This window comes from Trichosurus vulpecula, chromosome 5, assembly GCF_011100635.1.
Source record: "Trichosurus vulpecula isolate mTriVul1 chromosome 5, mTriVul1.pri, whole genome shotgun sequence".
NCBI lineage: Eukaryota > Metazoa > Chordata > Mammalia > Diprotodontia > Phalangeridae > Trichosurus > Trichosurus vulpecula.
In genome coordinates, this window is record NC_050577.1 from 104691874 (window position 1) to 104707723 (window position 15850).

Below are 15850 nucleotides of genomic sequence, written 5' to 3' on the forward strand. Positions count from 1 at the left end.
GAAAGGACACTGGATGACTAATACTAAACTGTAGTTTCTTCCATCCTGGCCAGTCAAAAACTAAATTTGGAATTGTGAATGAGTTGCTGAATCAATATTTTTATTCCTCAGCAGCATTTGGTGCCAAGTGGAAAGGGTTAAAAGGAGTGAGTGAGAGAGAACTTGGGGTTATACCAGTGTGTTTGGATCCCTAGAATCGCTATGAAGGCCCTTGTCTTCCTTTTTGTCCTAGGAACTGCTGGTAAGTCACTCTTGTTCATTCAGTGAACAAGTATTTTTTGAGTCCTATCATTATTCTAGTGACTATATGGAATGCAAAGAAGTATACAGCATGGTTCTGGCTTTCAAGAAGCTTGCAACTGAGTTGAGGGAACTAGATTAACATGAGGAAATAGTAGCAAACAATACATCATATAATGATGTTGAATTCTATGGTATAAACTCTGGGTTGTGGGTATTCAGAGAAAGAAAGACAAATGTAATCTAGTGTCATTGGAAAGGGCTTTAGGAAGTGCAAAGAACTTGAACCAACAGTAATGAACAGAAAGACTTTAACAGCTGAAGAAGACATTAAAGGAAGGGAGAACTCATATCTTGTCCTTTTTGCATATTTGGGGTCATTTAAAAATAAACACTATATACTTATCAAATGCCACTTATGTGCTAGGAACCATGTTAGGAGGTGGAGATCAAAGATAAAAAACAAATAAGATAATCCTCACCTTCAAGAAAATTACAGTCACTTGAAGGGTACCAGGTACGGGGGTGGGGAAAAAGTTGTAAAGAGAGAAGGATATAATATGCACAGAGATAAGCACCATAAAAAATAGGATGTAATGGGTGGGGGGAATGAAAGATCACTTTCAAACAGGGAAATTGGGGAAGAGTTCATGTAGATGGCACTTGAAATGAGCCTTGAAGGAAGAGAAAGAATCTGAAAAGTGAGAGTGGGGCAGGAGTATCTTTTTAGCCTGAGGAATGGCTTGCTATAAAACATAAAGGGGAATAGATGGCATGTCAACTTCAAGAAAAAGGTAATGGTCTAGTTTGCCTGGAACATAAAATTCTAAGTTGACTCACCTTTCAAAATTAGAAGTCTGCCTTGGCCATTTAAAGATTTAGGTTTCTACTACCCTTTCCTTAGCTCCAATATAAGATGAATTAGTATATATCAATACTTCAAGGATGCTAGAACTTATGTATGTGCGAGTTCTCTTCCCTCCACTAACCTAGGTCTCACTCCATCTGTGTCCCAATGGATAGTCTGTGAGAATTCTTGGGGCCAAAAACCCCTCATCATCACCCTGTAACCAACCTGTGTATGACCTCTGAAGATTACTAGGCTGGATCACGGAAAACAAACATAGAATATTGTTGATAGATCTGTACATAAAGCCTTTCCCAGTTAGTTGGACAGAGTTTATAGGTGGTTCCCTGAGCAAATATAATCTTACTCTTCTGAAGTGTACTTTAGCTCAGGTCTGAGGATTTTGGAGAAATAAAATTCCCTCCTTTAAAAATAAAATTAAATAAGAGTGATAGATAAAGGTTTACAATCTCTTTGTCCATATAGTATCATCAAGTAAAATCAACATAATTTCCAGAGAGACAATAGGGTGATGATTACCGTTTTATATCCGCAGAGCTGGGAATTAACACCATTACTGGACAGAAGCCATCAGTACATCTGGTTAGACCCCAGAAGATTTCAAAACCAACAATGGATAATTTTTTAAGTAATAGAACAGGGCCCATATTTTAGGGGGAAGAAACATATGCCAGGAGGGACCTTGAGGGAAGAGTGAGACCATACTCCTGAACTTTTAGGAAGGTGTAAGAAGAGCAAAATCTTTTGGTACCATCATTCTTGTTTCTTTTTTGCATTTTCCAGATCACTGTGACATCATAGTTTGGGACAAATTGTTTAGATTGTTTGGAAAAACAACTTAAACTTGAAAAAAATTTCCTTTTATCCCTGAATTTGGAGGTCATACAAATACATTCTTAAAAGATTTTGGATGATGGTGGTGGGCAACGGCAATGACATTAGGCAATTATTCCAGAACAATGAAGGGAAGATGGGTTACAGTGCTGGGCAGATAAAAGCCTATAGGAAAAAGGATGGGCTGGGAGAAATCTAGAGAAACAATCTGTGAAGGCTATGTGCCACTGACAAGATTGGAAAATTGACAACCAGAGTTTCAATGTTGTGACATTCTGTGGTAGTTGGCTGAAACTTCCCTATCCCTGATGACCTACCTTCCCTTCTTTGCTCTGGAATAATTACCTAATATCATTGCCACAGCCCACCACCACTGTCATCCAAAATCTTTTAAGAATATATTTGTATGAGATTGAAGCTCATTTTTTCTTTAGAGTTTTTTTTTGGGTTTGTGTGTTCTTTCACAGCATGACTTACATGGAAATGTGTTTTACATGACTACACATGCATAACCTATGTCAAATTGCTTGCCTTATCAATGAGGGGGGAGGGAAGGGAGTGAGGGAGATAATTTAAAACCCCAAATTTGAAAGACAAAAAAGAATGTTAAAGTTGATTTTAGATTTAATTGGGGAAAAATAAAATATTAAATTTTTTTTAGAAAAGAATATATTTGCATGACCTCCAAATTCAGGGATAGAGAAATTCTTTCAAGTTTAAGTTGCTTTTCCAAACATTCTAAACCTAAAGACTTAGGTAACCTAAAGGTTACTTAACCTAGAGGTTACCAAGGGTGTTCTGCAAACGGGTATTGTGTCTACTCAGCTCAACCCTGGGAGCAATAATTCAGAATAGCCACTGGTATGTACTTATAATACTATTAGTGGACCTGATCTAAATCCTAAATATGAATGGGCAGTTGAACACATGCCATGTGTATACCATGGGTGTGAAGAATAGATAAGTATATAATTGAGACACTGAGAAAAATGGCCATAGAACACTGATGTCCCAATTATATAGGGCAAAGTTTTTCTCTGCTTAACCTTGAAAGGCATTGTAGAAGAGTTAACATTTCAAGGGATCTTTATTTAACCAGTAATTCCTATTTCTTTTCCCCCTCAGTTGCCTTCCCCAGTAAAAATGTTGAAAGAATCATAGGAGGAAAGAACTGTGCGAGGAACTCAGTAACCTACCACGTGTATATAGCTACGGACGACTCAATGTGTGGTGGTTCCCTCATTAGTGACCAGTGGGTACTTTCAGCTGCTCACTGCTACAATTTGTAAGTGACTCATAATCACTCCCTAAAACAAATTGAGTTACTAGAACTCCGCAGAGCTTACTCTAGATTGATTACCAAGGATTCCCAGATGGGAGAGGATAATATACCGCAAGTACTTGTCTCTCAAAACTGTAGTATGTACACAGACAAGGAAGGGATCTGAGATTAAAGTTAGTCTAAACAAGAGAGTGGAAATCTATAGGATTTTATTAGTCACTTACTACGTGCCAAGCACTGAGCTAAGGGCTGAGGATATAAATACGTCCATAAAGAAAGACAGTTCTTCCTTTCAAGGAGCATACAGACTAATGGGGAAGACTGCAAAGACAACACATAAAAAGGAAATGAAAAACAGGGTCAAGGTGCCCAGCAGGACCATGGTTTTAAAGCCCAGAGGGAGTCAGAAACAGGGATAGGAAAAGAAGTCTTTAAAAAGTAGGATAGGGACTTGGCCTGTGATTTTGATTGGTATAGGGAACTCACAGGTAAGGTAATTCCCTCGACCAAAGTCAGCACTTTTCTGAAACTTACAATCTTAGAAAGTCGCCTAGAATTCTGAGAGTTAAGTGATTTGTCCAAGATCACATAGACAGGTCTTCCTATCCTCAAAGCTGACCCACTATCTACTATGCCAAGTACCCCTATGGTAGATATACAGACTCAGCCACCCCCCAAGATGAAAGAATTAACCAATGCAACCCTTCATTCTTTAGCTCTTTCTCTATCTTCATTGGCCTTTCAAATTTAGTGCCCACTAGGATTTTTGGAGTCTTGGGTAATTGTCCAGAGATTACCCTTGAAGCTCCCCAGTGAATGGGGATATGGAGAACTGAAACGAAGTACTCTAATACCTTTATTTATCTTAGTCATGAAACTTAGGGGTTGCCCTGGCTTGGAGGGGAGTAGAACTTTGGGGAGTGAATTTCCAAAACCTGGTCACCCTGTATGATCTCACAGAGGATTGAAAACATGGGATATCCTGGAGGAGGAATGGAAAAGGATTGTAATCAGGGTTAGTAACAAGTTAGGTTGTTTGGTGGAGAGAGAGCTTTGCAAATGACTATTAATTAGCGCTGAAAGTGGGGAAGGGGAGAGAACATCTCACTATAATTAAAGGAGGGCTATCCCTGATGACCCACCAAATGATCTCCTCAGTCCAAAATTTCCAGGGTAAAATTTCCAAGAACGAAGGGGAACCTACTCTCCTGATGATAGCCCTTCAATTACATCTTAAGACTCCTCCAACTCCTCCCCCATCTCCTGTACCTAAAATAACCCTAACAATAGGGAAAATGGTAAATGATAAATAAATACCCTTGAATCTCTCTTCTTTTTCCACTCCCTAGGACAAAATGCCCCCCTTATGCACTCTGATATGGCACTGTCTATGGGAAGCAGTAATGTCAGGATGGGACAATGTTGGTTTCACAATCTTTGATGTGACTATCTGTAGAATCCATGCTCCTGCTTCTGAGGGGGTTAGGGAGGGAATTACAAGGCATAGTGGGTTTTCTGTTCAAAGAACTGGAGGAAAAGAACAGGAATCAGTTTGCTTAGGGATGTTCTTTTTTTTAACTTATCCAGCCAAATGCAGGTGATCTTGGGCACCTACAACCTTGATGCCCTTGAGGGCACTGAGCAAATCATCAACTCTGCTAAGGTGATCCGCCACCCCAGCTACAATGATGGGGATACCAACCATGACATTATGCTGATTAAACTGACTAAGTCTGCCACCCTCAACTCTCATGTGTCTACAATCCCCCTGCCCACTTCCTGTGTGGCTGCTGGCACTAACTGCCTCATCTCTGGCTGGGGCAAAACTCAGATCAGTCTCTGGGAGTGGCTTGCTGAATTAGTACCACAGAACCTCTTCCCAAGAGCCAAGTCTCCCAACATCCTCCAGTGCTTGAATGCTCCTGTGCTCTCTGACAATACCTGCCAAGATGCCTACCCTGGTAAGATCACCAGAAATATGATCTGCCTGGGATTTATGGAAGGTAAAAAGGATACCTGCCAGGTCAGTGCCCTCTCCCCACCTCCCATTCTTATCCCATTAATCCCATTCTTTCTCTTCTCTATATTTCTCCTACCATAAGCCAGCAAGAAGCCATATCCCAGCTGGGGCCCTCTGAAGATGAAGCTAAATGACAGGATGGAAAGCTCTCCTGGAGGTGGGGACAGAGAGGAACTAATAATGTTCCCTCTGAAACGATTTCATGGTGAAGAGAAATAGAAATACAGAAATGTGTGTATGTGTGTCTCTTCAGGGCAGCTGGATGGTGCAGTGAATAAATTGCCAGCCCTGAAATCAGGAGGACCTGAGTTCAAATCCAGCCTTATACACTTACTAGCTGTGTGACCTTGGGCAAGTCACTCAACCCTGTTTGCTTCACTTTCCTTTCCTATAACATGAACTGGAGAAGGAAATGGCAAACACTCCAGTATCTTTGCCAAGAAAACCCCAAATGGGGTCACAGAAAGTCAGACATGACTGAAACTACTTAAAAACAACAACAAAAAGGGTCTCTTCAACGTGGGCATCTTAGAGATTGTGTAGGCAATACCTCCAGAAAAATACTGGGACAAAAAGAATGACATAAGAGCCTACCTTCCCTCAACCCTTTTATCTCTGCTGAGTTCTCTATGGGCACACATGCTAGGGAGAGGAAACATGAAAGGAATAACATGTCTGGCTGTGAACTCTATCCCCTCAAGGCTGAAAGAAAACTTTGAGCTTCTTTTCCATTGTATTCCAGGGTGATTCAGGAGGTCCTGTGGTCTGTGAAGGTCAACTCCAAGGCATCGTTTCGTGGGGCATTGGCTGTGCCAAGAAAGGGAATCCTGGTGTCTACACCAAGGTCTGCAACTATGTGGATTGGATTGAAAAGACCATTGCTGACAACTAAGGTCTTTTCCCTACTTCGCTTCCTTGACTACCTCCTTCTTCTAGCACTGGAAAGGAGATGCAACAATTTCCATTGTAATTCCAGGCCTTGAAAATGACTTTAAATTTTTTTTTAAATATCATATAACCTCTCTGAGTGTAGTCTTGACATATATACATACACACATGCATAAATACATATATATACATACATGTACAAACATGTGTATACATACACACATGTAACTGTACATCGTTTTAACTTTAAATTGCACACGGACTTTATGGATAGATAGATAGATACACATATGTATACACTATCTGTATATATATATATATATATATAGATAGATAGATAGATACACATATGTATACACTACCTGTATATATATATGTATCATTTTAAAGTTTGTACAGTGTTTCACATAATGTATATATGTGTATCTATCTATCTATCTGTATATATATATATATATATATATATATATATATATGTATCATTTTAAAGTTTGTCCAGTGCTTCACATAATGGTACAGCTAACATAGCTAACACTTATATAGGGCTTACTATGTGTCAGGCACTGTACTAGGCATTTAAAAATTATTATTTCATTTGATCCAACAATAATGAAAGGTAGGTGCCATCATTAGTCCCATTTTACAGATGGCAAACAGAAGTTAAATGAGCTGCCCAGGGCACACAGTTAATAACTATCTGAGGCCAGATTTGAACATAGGTCTTCTTGACTCCAGTCCTACTGCTCCATCCACTTTACCACCTAGCTGCCCCTAGATCTTCACAATGCTGTGAGGCTACACAGCCCCATTTTGCACCTGAGAAAAACTGGAGCAAAGGGAGTTGCTGAGTGACTTGCCCTAGAGTATGTGGCTGGCATGCATCTCAGGCAGATTCAACATTCTACCTACTGTGCCACCTAATACATTCATAAATCATACCTGCCCCAACGTCACTCAGTCCTAAGTGCCCTGCCTATGTTTTTCTTTCAAATAATTCAACAGCATTCATATACGTTAGTATGATCCTATGATGGAGCACCAAGTGGTAGTGGGAATAGTGAACCACACTGATTCCATTTTGTGGTCTAATTCTGGAACTGGCTCAGTTCCCTTTCTATTCAGTTGTAGCTCTACTCCAATTTCTGTCCCGTGAGAAAACTTTATTCAATTGTGAGAATTTTGAGAGGACTTTGTTGCATTGTTCAAACCTAGCCCTACATGACTGGGAAGCTGGACCACCTCTCCCTGCTACTTAAAAATCCTTAACTAAGGACTGAGGTTATGCTGACTAGAAACCTAGTCAGGTCTGAAGATTGATGCAAGGAGTTTTCTCACAATTCTATATCTCAAGCAACCCATGTGTCTCATCTGAAAACCGGCCTTCTACTGATCAATCCCTTATTGTTTCTAGGTTCCTTTGATTGTATACAGACACTTAGGGGATTTCAGGGAACTGCACCTGTTCACTCTTCTTCTCCCAACTTGAAAAGTCATAATCTTTCTTCCAATTAGAAATCAGTTGACCTAATGTTGTATCCTATTAGTTGTTTCCTTTTCATTAATTGGCTTTATTTGATTATTTTTTTATGTATAAAAATGTCTCCCCCCATATTTGGGGTCTAGCCCTAAGCTGAAGAAAGGGCCTGGTCCCAATCCGATAGGCAATTTGCATGCATTGCTTAACAAATTGATATGCTAAAGGTGGAGCAAAGATGGTGGAGTAAAAGGAGAGACTTGCTTGAGATCTCCCCCAAACCCCTCCAAATGCCTGTAAAAAATGACTAAATAAATTCTAGAGCTACAGAACTATAATATTAATGAAGTTGGGACTTTTTTTTACTGTTTTAGAATGCTAAACTAATTAAGTGTCTTTGATTGAGCCTTACTAGGTGTAAAGCCCCAGGCCCAAACCCCTGACTACTAGGTGGTAAGCAGATGTGGGCATGAAGCCCTCAGAGCCCTGAAGGGAGTTGCTAAGACCAGAGTCAATAGTAGGTGCCTAAGTTCTGGTTGCTCAGATGACATTTGATGATGTCTGAAAACCGTATAAAAAGAGAGAATAGAGTTTTTTGCTTGAGGCTCTATCTCCTGGAGGAGAGTTGGCGTGGGACTCTGGGCAGCCACTCTAAGAGCCTCCCAGCTTGTCAAACCTTATGTTGATGGTTTCTTGGTAACTATGAATTGTGATCTGGTCTGTTTATATTATGTATGTTTGTAATTTCTTTGTATTTGCTCTGAAGTTCAGGGTGCTGGCTTTTTCTCCTGAACTAAGTGAGTTTATATGTATATGTTGGATTAAAGTAAGATTGTTAACCCCTTAATGTTGCTTTCCTTAGTAAAGCAGATCAAAAGAACCTGTGCTGGCAGCATTCTTGTTGTTGGGCTTGGGTTGGTCTTTCACCCCCATAGCAGCTGCTAGCCGAATTGTTGCAACAAGAACCCACAAAAATGACAGAGTGAAACAAATCTCCAGCCCAAGACAACCTGGAAGGCAGACAGGAAGGGTTTATTGCATCAGGCTGGGAGTGGAGCACAATCCAGTGTGGGCTGCTCCAGCCCAAACTGGGCTGAGGAGGCCTCAGGGTACTGAATCATTGGCAGCTGTGTCAGTTTCCCAACTTCTCAACTCACAAATGCCAAAGACAAAGCAGAAGGTCAGTGTAGAAACTCTGTCAGACCTGGCTGAGAGAAGAGCCTGTCCGGCCCCAGCCTCAGGGTGGTGGAGGTGGCTGTGGTGGCAGTGGTGGCAGCAACAGTAGCAGTAGCAGCAGCAGCAGGTGCTTCTGGAGCTCCAGGCCCACAAATGGTGGGGGGATCAAGTAGCTGATCAGAGGGCTATGGAAGGGATCTCTTTGCTGGTGCTGATATGGGATTCTCTTGCTTTGCCCTGCTTGGATCTGGGTTGCAACCTGGGGTGAGGAGGACCACTGGTGTGGCAGAGCTTGTGGTGGCTGTTGAAGGGGAATCCTCCTCACAGTTCCAAGACAGAAAAGAGTGCTTATGGTCACTCACAGACCAGAGCAAAGGCCAGGAGAGGAGTAAACACCTCTCCTTTAATCATAACACCTAGAAGAACTGAAAATTTACAGGTGCTTAGAAGTGTCTCTGACAACAGCTGTGCAAAACCCCTGAAACTTGAGACAGAGCACTCTCCACTCTGGAAGCAGAGTCCTACCTTGACAAAGAACTCAAAAGTCAAGTAATTGGATGGGGAAATGACCAAACAGTGGAAAAGCTCAAACTATAGAATCTTACTTTGGTGACAAAGAAGCTCAAAACACACAACCAGAAGACAACAAAGTCAAAGCTCCCACATCCAAACCCTCTAAGAAAAATATGAAATTGTCTCAGGCCATGGAAGAGCTCAAAAAGGATTTTGAAAATCAAGTAAGAGAAGTAGAGGAAAAACTGGGAAGAGAAATGAGAATGATGCAAGAAAATCCTGAAAAACAAGTCAACAGCTTGCTAAAGGAAACCCCAAAAAATACTGAAGAAAATAACACCTTAAAAATAGACTAACCCAAATGGCAAAAGAGGTCCAAAAAGCCAATGAGGAGAAGAATGCCCTAAAAAGTAGAATTGGCAAAATGGAAAAAAAATGTCCAAAAGCTCACTGAAGAAATAATTCCTAAAAAATTAGAATAAAGCAAATGGAAGCTAATGACTTTATGAGAACTCAAGAAATTATAAAACAGAACAAAAAGCATGAAAAAATAGAAGACAATGTGAAATATCCCATTGGAAAAACCACTGACCTAGAAAATAGATCCAGGAGAGAGAATTTAAAAATTATTGGACTACCTGAAATCCATGATCAAAAAAAAAGCCTAAACATTACCTTTCAAGAAATTATCAAGGAAAACTGCCCTGACATTCTAAAACAAAAGGGTAAAATAGAAATTAAAAGAATCCACTGATTGCCTCTTGAAAAAGATCCCAAAAGGAGAACTCCCAGGAATATTGTAGCCCAATTCCAGAGTTCCCAGGTCAAGGAGAAAATATTGCAAACAGCTAGAAAGAAATAATTTGAGTATTATGGAAACACAATCAGTATAACACAAGATCTAGCAGGTTCTACATTAAGGGGTGAAGGGCTTGGAATATGATATTCTGAAGGTCAAAGGATCTAGGATTAAAACCAAGAATCATCTACCCAGCAAAAGTGAGTATATTATTTCAGGTGAAAAAATGGATACTAAATGAAATAGAGGACTTTCAAGCATTCTTGATGAAAAGACTAGAGGTGAACAGAAAATTTGACTTTCAAATACAAGAAATAAGAGAAGCATGAAGAGGTAAACAGCTGAGATAAATCATAAGGGACTTATTAAAGTTGAACTGTTTACATTCCTACATGGAAAGATGACATTTTAACTCATGAGACCTTTCTCAGTATTAGGGTAGTTGAAGGGAATAACATGTATGTATGTATGTATGTATGTATATGTGTGTGTATGTATGGACAGAGGGCACAGGGTGAGTTGAATATGAAGGGATGATATCTAAAAAATAAAATTAAGGGGTGAGAGAGGAATATATTGGGAGAAGGAGAAAAGGAGTGATCGAATGGGGTAAATTATCACACATAAAAGAGGCAAGAAAAAGCTGTTACAATAGAGGGGAAGAGGGGGGAGGTCAAAGGGAATGAGTCAATCTTACTCTCATCCGATTTGGCTTAAGGAGGGAATAACATACACCCTCAATTGGGTGTCTTGCCCTACAGGAAAGTAGGAGGGAAGGGGATAACGGGGGAGATGATAGAAGGAAGGGCATATTGGGGGAGGGAGTAGTCAGAAGCAAACACTTTTGAAAAGGGACAGGGTCAAAGGAAAAAATATAATAGAGGGCCAGATAGGATTCATTAGTCTTTCACAATATGACTATTATGGAAATTTTTTGCATAACTACACATGTATATCATATATTGGGTTGCTTGTCCCCTCAATGAGAGTGGGAGGGGAGGGAAGAGGGGAGAGAATCAGGAACTCAAAGTTTTAAAAACAAATGTTAAAAATTGTTTTTACATGCAACTGGGAAATAAAATATACAGGCAATGGGGTATAGAAATAGATCTTGCCCTACAAGAAAGTAAAGGGGAAGGGGATAAGAGGGGTGGGGTGGGGTGATAGAAGGGAGGGCAGACTGGGGAAAGGGGTAATCTGAATGCATGTCATCTTGGGGCGGGGGGTAGGGGAGAGATGGGGAGAAAATTTGGAACTCAAAAGCTTATGGAAATGAATGTTGAAAACTAAAAACAAATTTTTAAAAATAAATTGATATGCTCAGAAGCTCAAACCTTTGTTTCCTTAGTCATCTCATCTTTCCCCCACCACACTGTACATGTCTACATGTCTACAAGCTACAGTAGGGGAAAGGGGCTCCTCCATTGTCCCAGTAATGGTCCTGCTGCACTTGCTTTACGTGACTCAGTTAATCCTCTGTTTCTCTCTATGTTATCCTTGCAGACTGAGCATTCCTATGATCTTCTGGGGCTAGTCTCCTTTCCTGTTGGTGTCTGGTGAGATGTCTTGCAAATCGTACAGGGCCAAATCTTTAGCTATTGTCTCTCCCTCAGTATTCACTGAGGAAAACTGTTTCTGAAAATAGTCATTCCAGGGACTCCAATGACATTAATGAGAGCTACCTAAAAATGAGAGCTACCTAAAAAAAAACTCAGATTGCAAAGACTAACTTTGGTCCTAGAGAACAGGTGACAAAACTTACTTTCTGCCTCTCCTTAGAAAAGCGGGAGCCTGAGATGCCTATGTTGTGGCCACCATATCAGTCAATTTTTCTTAATCATTTTTCTTGGTTATAAGGGAGTATTCTTTGTTATAATAGGGTTAAGTTATGAATGCAATCAAAGTGCTGTTAAAAAATAAAAAGATCAATTTTTTCAGTTAAAAAGAAGGGAAAATATACATTTTTAATGATTAGGCAAATAATCCTCAGGACAACCCAATTCCTATAGACTGGTCACACACATAGGATAGAAAATGGTAGAAATACAGCCAATTTGTGTAAAGTGACTTGAAGTATGGTATCTACAAATAGAGAAGGCAAAGGGGAAATGGCGCTAAGGATTCACTGCACAACACCTGAATATTTTTTTCTGCTGTATTTGAGAAGATAAAATGATGGCAAATGGTCTCTGGCTGCAATCTCCAAAAATTCCCCATGTTGGATAGGATATTAGTGCTAGAAGAGAACTTAGATATATTTAGGAGTAAGTAAAAAATCATGTCATGAATGCAGAACAAACAATATCCTATGGAGATTTTTTCCCCAGTGGTATTACGATGTGATTGCTGAGATGCTGTTAATGATCTTTACAAGATTGCAGAGCAAAGGAGATATCCTGCAACACTGGAGAAGGGCAAAGGTTATATTAATTTTTTATGGTAATAGGAGGAGAGGCAAGTGGAATCTCCAAACTGTAAGCTTGCTTTCATTTTCTGATAAAATTCTACAGCAATGTAGTTTGTGAACATTTGGAAAGGACACAATGATCAGTAAGAAGCTACTGAAGCTATTTTTTTGTCCTAATCAGCCATTTCTTTGTTGTTACCATATGATCAAATTGTTAGGATAACTGGCATTCACCTAGGAATCCCAGGTTTGACTCACAATGTAGGAAGGATAGCTCTTTTTAGAGGCAGCACAGTGTAATGCACTGCACTAGGAGTCATGAAGATCTGGATTCAAATCCCGCCTTAGCCTCTTAATAAGTTTATGAACCTGAGCAGGTCACTTAACCTTATTGAACCTCATTTTCTTCATTTGTAACATGAGGATAACAAGATGTTCTCTAGTTCCCTAATAGAATCATAGCTAAGAATCAAACAAGATAATGCATGCGAAAGTGTTCTATAACTGTGAAAAGTACTTTATATTATTATTCATATTTCATTGCTCTGTTTTGTCTACCTTTGACTCTTAATAAAAATTGTTTTTTAAACCTTGAAACTGTTCATGGCCTCCCCCCACCCCAGCTATCCACCATCCCCTGACACATACTAGTTAAGAAGAGTAGGAGATGGCAAATGCCGAATTTCATTGAGTACTATTGGCTGCAAGGAGACCAACAATGTAAGCCAAATACTCTGCCTTAGGAAACTGGAGAGAAAATAAGAAGGAACCAAGAGAAAGTAAGACTAGAGAGACTCAGATTCTTAAAATCTGGCCCACTTCTGTTGGTGATAGAATAAACCTGGTTGCTTGGACTGAAAGAAGGCTTGAATGGTTGGATACTTTTGGGGCAGATCTGCACCCTGTACCTGCCCTGTATTTCAGGATTCCCAGCACCTCTAGAGTGCAACATATGGTTTCCTAACTGGGAAGCTGCCTAACCTCAAGTCCTTCTACAGCCAAAAGTGGAATGGTTCTTGTGAAGATGAAATGAGCTCATATTTACCAAGACCAATTTGTAAACCATGAAGGAGCACTGCCACTCTGCTAATAAGACCGTTATCATAGAATCACAAAACAGTGCAGTTGGAAAGGACCTTAGGAGATCATGTAGGCTGATTCTCTCATTTAACTGATAAAGAAACTGAAATCCCAAAAAGTAGAATGAGATGCCCAAGGTAACAGGGAAAATAACAGGGTAACAGGGAATAATGCCCCAGTAGTCCCCTTCTGAAACCAACCTCCTTGACTTGGGAGATTCCATACCTGGCTTTAAAACAGAAAGATTTGAGTCCCATCCTTTGCAGAATGGCCAAGCAAATTATGGAATATGAGTACTTTCAAGCTGAAGAAAATAATGAAGGGAATGGAACCTGGGAAGACTTGTATGAACTGATGCAAAGTCAGGTGAGCAGAACTGGAGGAATAATTTAGACAATGACAACACTGGAAATATAAACAAATATGAAAGATGCAAAAACTTTGATCATCCCAATGGCCCCCCATGATTCCAGAGTCCTGATGACGAAGAACATTCATTATTTACCTCCTGACAGAGAAGATGGCTCTTTGGGAAGGACAAAGAAGAAGCATACATTTTGAAATGAATGTGATATAGAAAAATAATCTATTAAAATGTTCTAAAGCCTAAATAAAAAGAATACAGGGAAAATAAAAAAAATTCCCAGCCCAGATCCTACCTAAACATCTTCACTACATCCCAGCCCTTCTCTTGGTTTTTGCAATTGAGCTTGCCCTAAGCATTGATGTTGTCCTGAGCTGTAAGCGTGATGCTGCAGTAGTGGCAGCCCCCATGCTTGCTAGCACCTATCTCTGCTGCTTACTCCACTTCATGTCTTATGTGGTCTTCTATCTTGTGGCTGCTTCTCTCTCTTACCCTCCTTTAGTAACAGGAGAGACTAAGTTCTCCAGGGCACCAGCAGAGGTGATTTGGAGAGTTCCTTACCCACCAGTGGGCAGTTGTGTTCTAATGTCCTGTTATGTACTAATTAAATGAAAAGAAATCATAAAGTTGGTTATTGTCCTGAACACACCAAGCAGAAAGTTACCTTTTTTGCAACTTCTGTTTTTTTCCTAATTTTGCTTTCTGAGACCAAACACAAGCTTAATCTCTTTTTCCACATAATAACCCTTCAAATACTAGAAGACAGCTATCATGTTCCCCAAGTCTTCTTTTCTGGGCTAAATATTACCATTTCTTTCAACCAGTCTTCATGTAACAAAGACCCAAGGCTAAACTCTGGTATCCAGAACTGGCTGCAAAACTTCAGCTGTGGTCTGACCAGGGCACAATATAAGAGCAAAGCGATGTCCTCATTCCCAGAAGCCATGCCTTTCTAAATGGAGGGTAAGACTGAATTCTTTTTGTTTTGGTTTGTTTTGGTTTCCTTTCCTGGCTGAAATATCATACTGTGTTCACTCATTAACTGCATTTAAATATCCCAGTCCTCTTCATACAGACTAAGTTCGATACTTGATTCCTTTAGTACCTGTGTAACAATTTTTTAACCTAATTAGGAAACTTTCATTCAGCCCAATGTTTGAGTTTGTCAAAATTATTAACTGCATAATCCAGTGTTAAAAATCCCCCTCAACTCTCTCTTAACTGCATATCTTATATGCACATAATCTATGCTTTTACTTGTCATTAATAAAAAAAATTAAATAGCAAAAGGCCAAGCACAGATTCTTCCACCACTCTGTTGATGATGTCTTTCTAAATTGACAATGAACTGTCACTGACTACTCTTTGAGTTTAGCCATTCTCTCACTTCTAAATCAATTTATTATCTAGACCACATAACTTTTTTTCCACAAAAAAATGAGATATTTTATCCAACACACTGCTAAAAATTGAGATAAATTGTTAACATTTCCCTATTAAATTATCTTAGGGTTCAAGTCTCTGGAAGAAATATCCATGTTGACAAAATTCCATGCCTTTAAGTGTGAATTATGTATACATCCAAAAATTATATGCATAGATCCATTATATCACACAAAATGGAGCTCATGTCAGATGCACATAATTGAAGATGGGCGTGGGAGAGGTTCATTACAGAGGAAATATGGGTAATAGAACGACTTAGAAACCAAAGGATTGAGATAGTCAAATGATTATTGATATTGTGTGGGATGAAGGACACCTGGAACTCTACCTTGTGACCTAATCTGAGCTTTCTGCTATGCGAGGAAACCTGACTCAGGTGGATATACTTGTATTCCTGGAACTTTCTGACTAATAAGGAAAGGGTTATCAATTAATTTCAATGTTTGATTATCTTCCAAA

At 39.6% G+C, this 15850-nt stretch overlaps 1 protein-coding gene across 1 annotated transcript; it reads left to right on the forward strand.

The window, feature by feature from the left end:
• The first annotated feature begins 201 nt into the window (after positions 1-201).
• Positions 202-6136, forward strand: LOC118850655 (trypsin-like). Its single transcript, XM_036760219.1, has 4 exons — positions 202-241; positions 3068-3227; positions 4812-5247; positions 5987-6136. The coding sequence occupies exons 1-4, from the start codon at positions 202-204 to the stop codon at positions 6134-6136; spliced, it is 786 nt and encodes a 261-aa protein (XP_036616114.1).
• The last annotated feature ends 9714 nt before the right edge of the window (positions 6137-15850 follow it).

What these genes read in the sequence shown, in the direction of transcription:
- LOC118850655 (XM_036760219.1), top strand. Translation starts at nt 202, where the DNA reads ATGAAGGCCCTTGTCTTCCTTTTTGTCCTAGGAACTGCTG. An exon ending in GCTGCTCACTGCTACAATTT is followed by an intron (nt 3,228 to 4,811) that starts GTAAGTGACTCA and finishes TAACTTATCCAG; the next exon opens with CCAAATGCAGGTGATCTTGG. An exon ending in GTAAAAAGGATACCTGCCAG is followed by an intron (nt 5,248 to 5,986) that starts GTCAGTGCCCTC and finishes ATTGTATTCCAG; the next exon opens with GGTGATTCAGGAGGTCCTGT.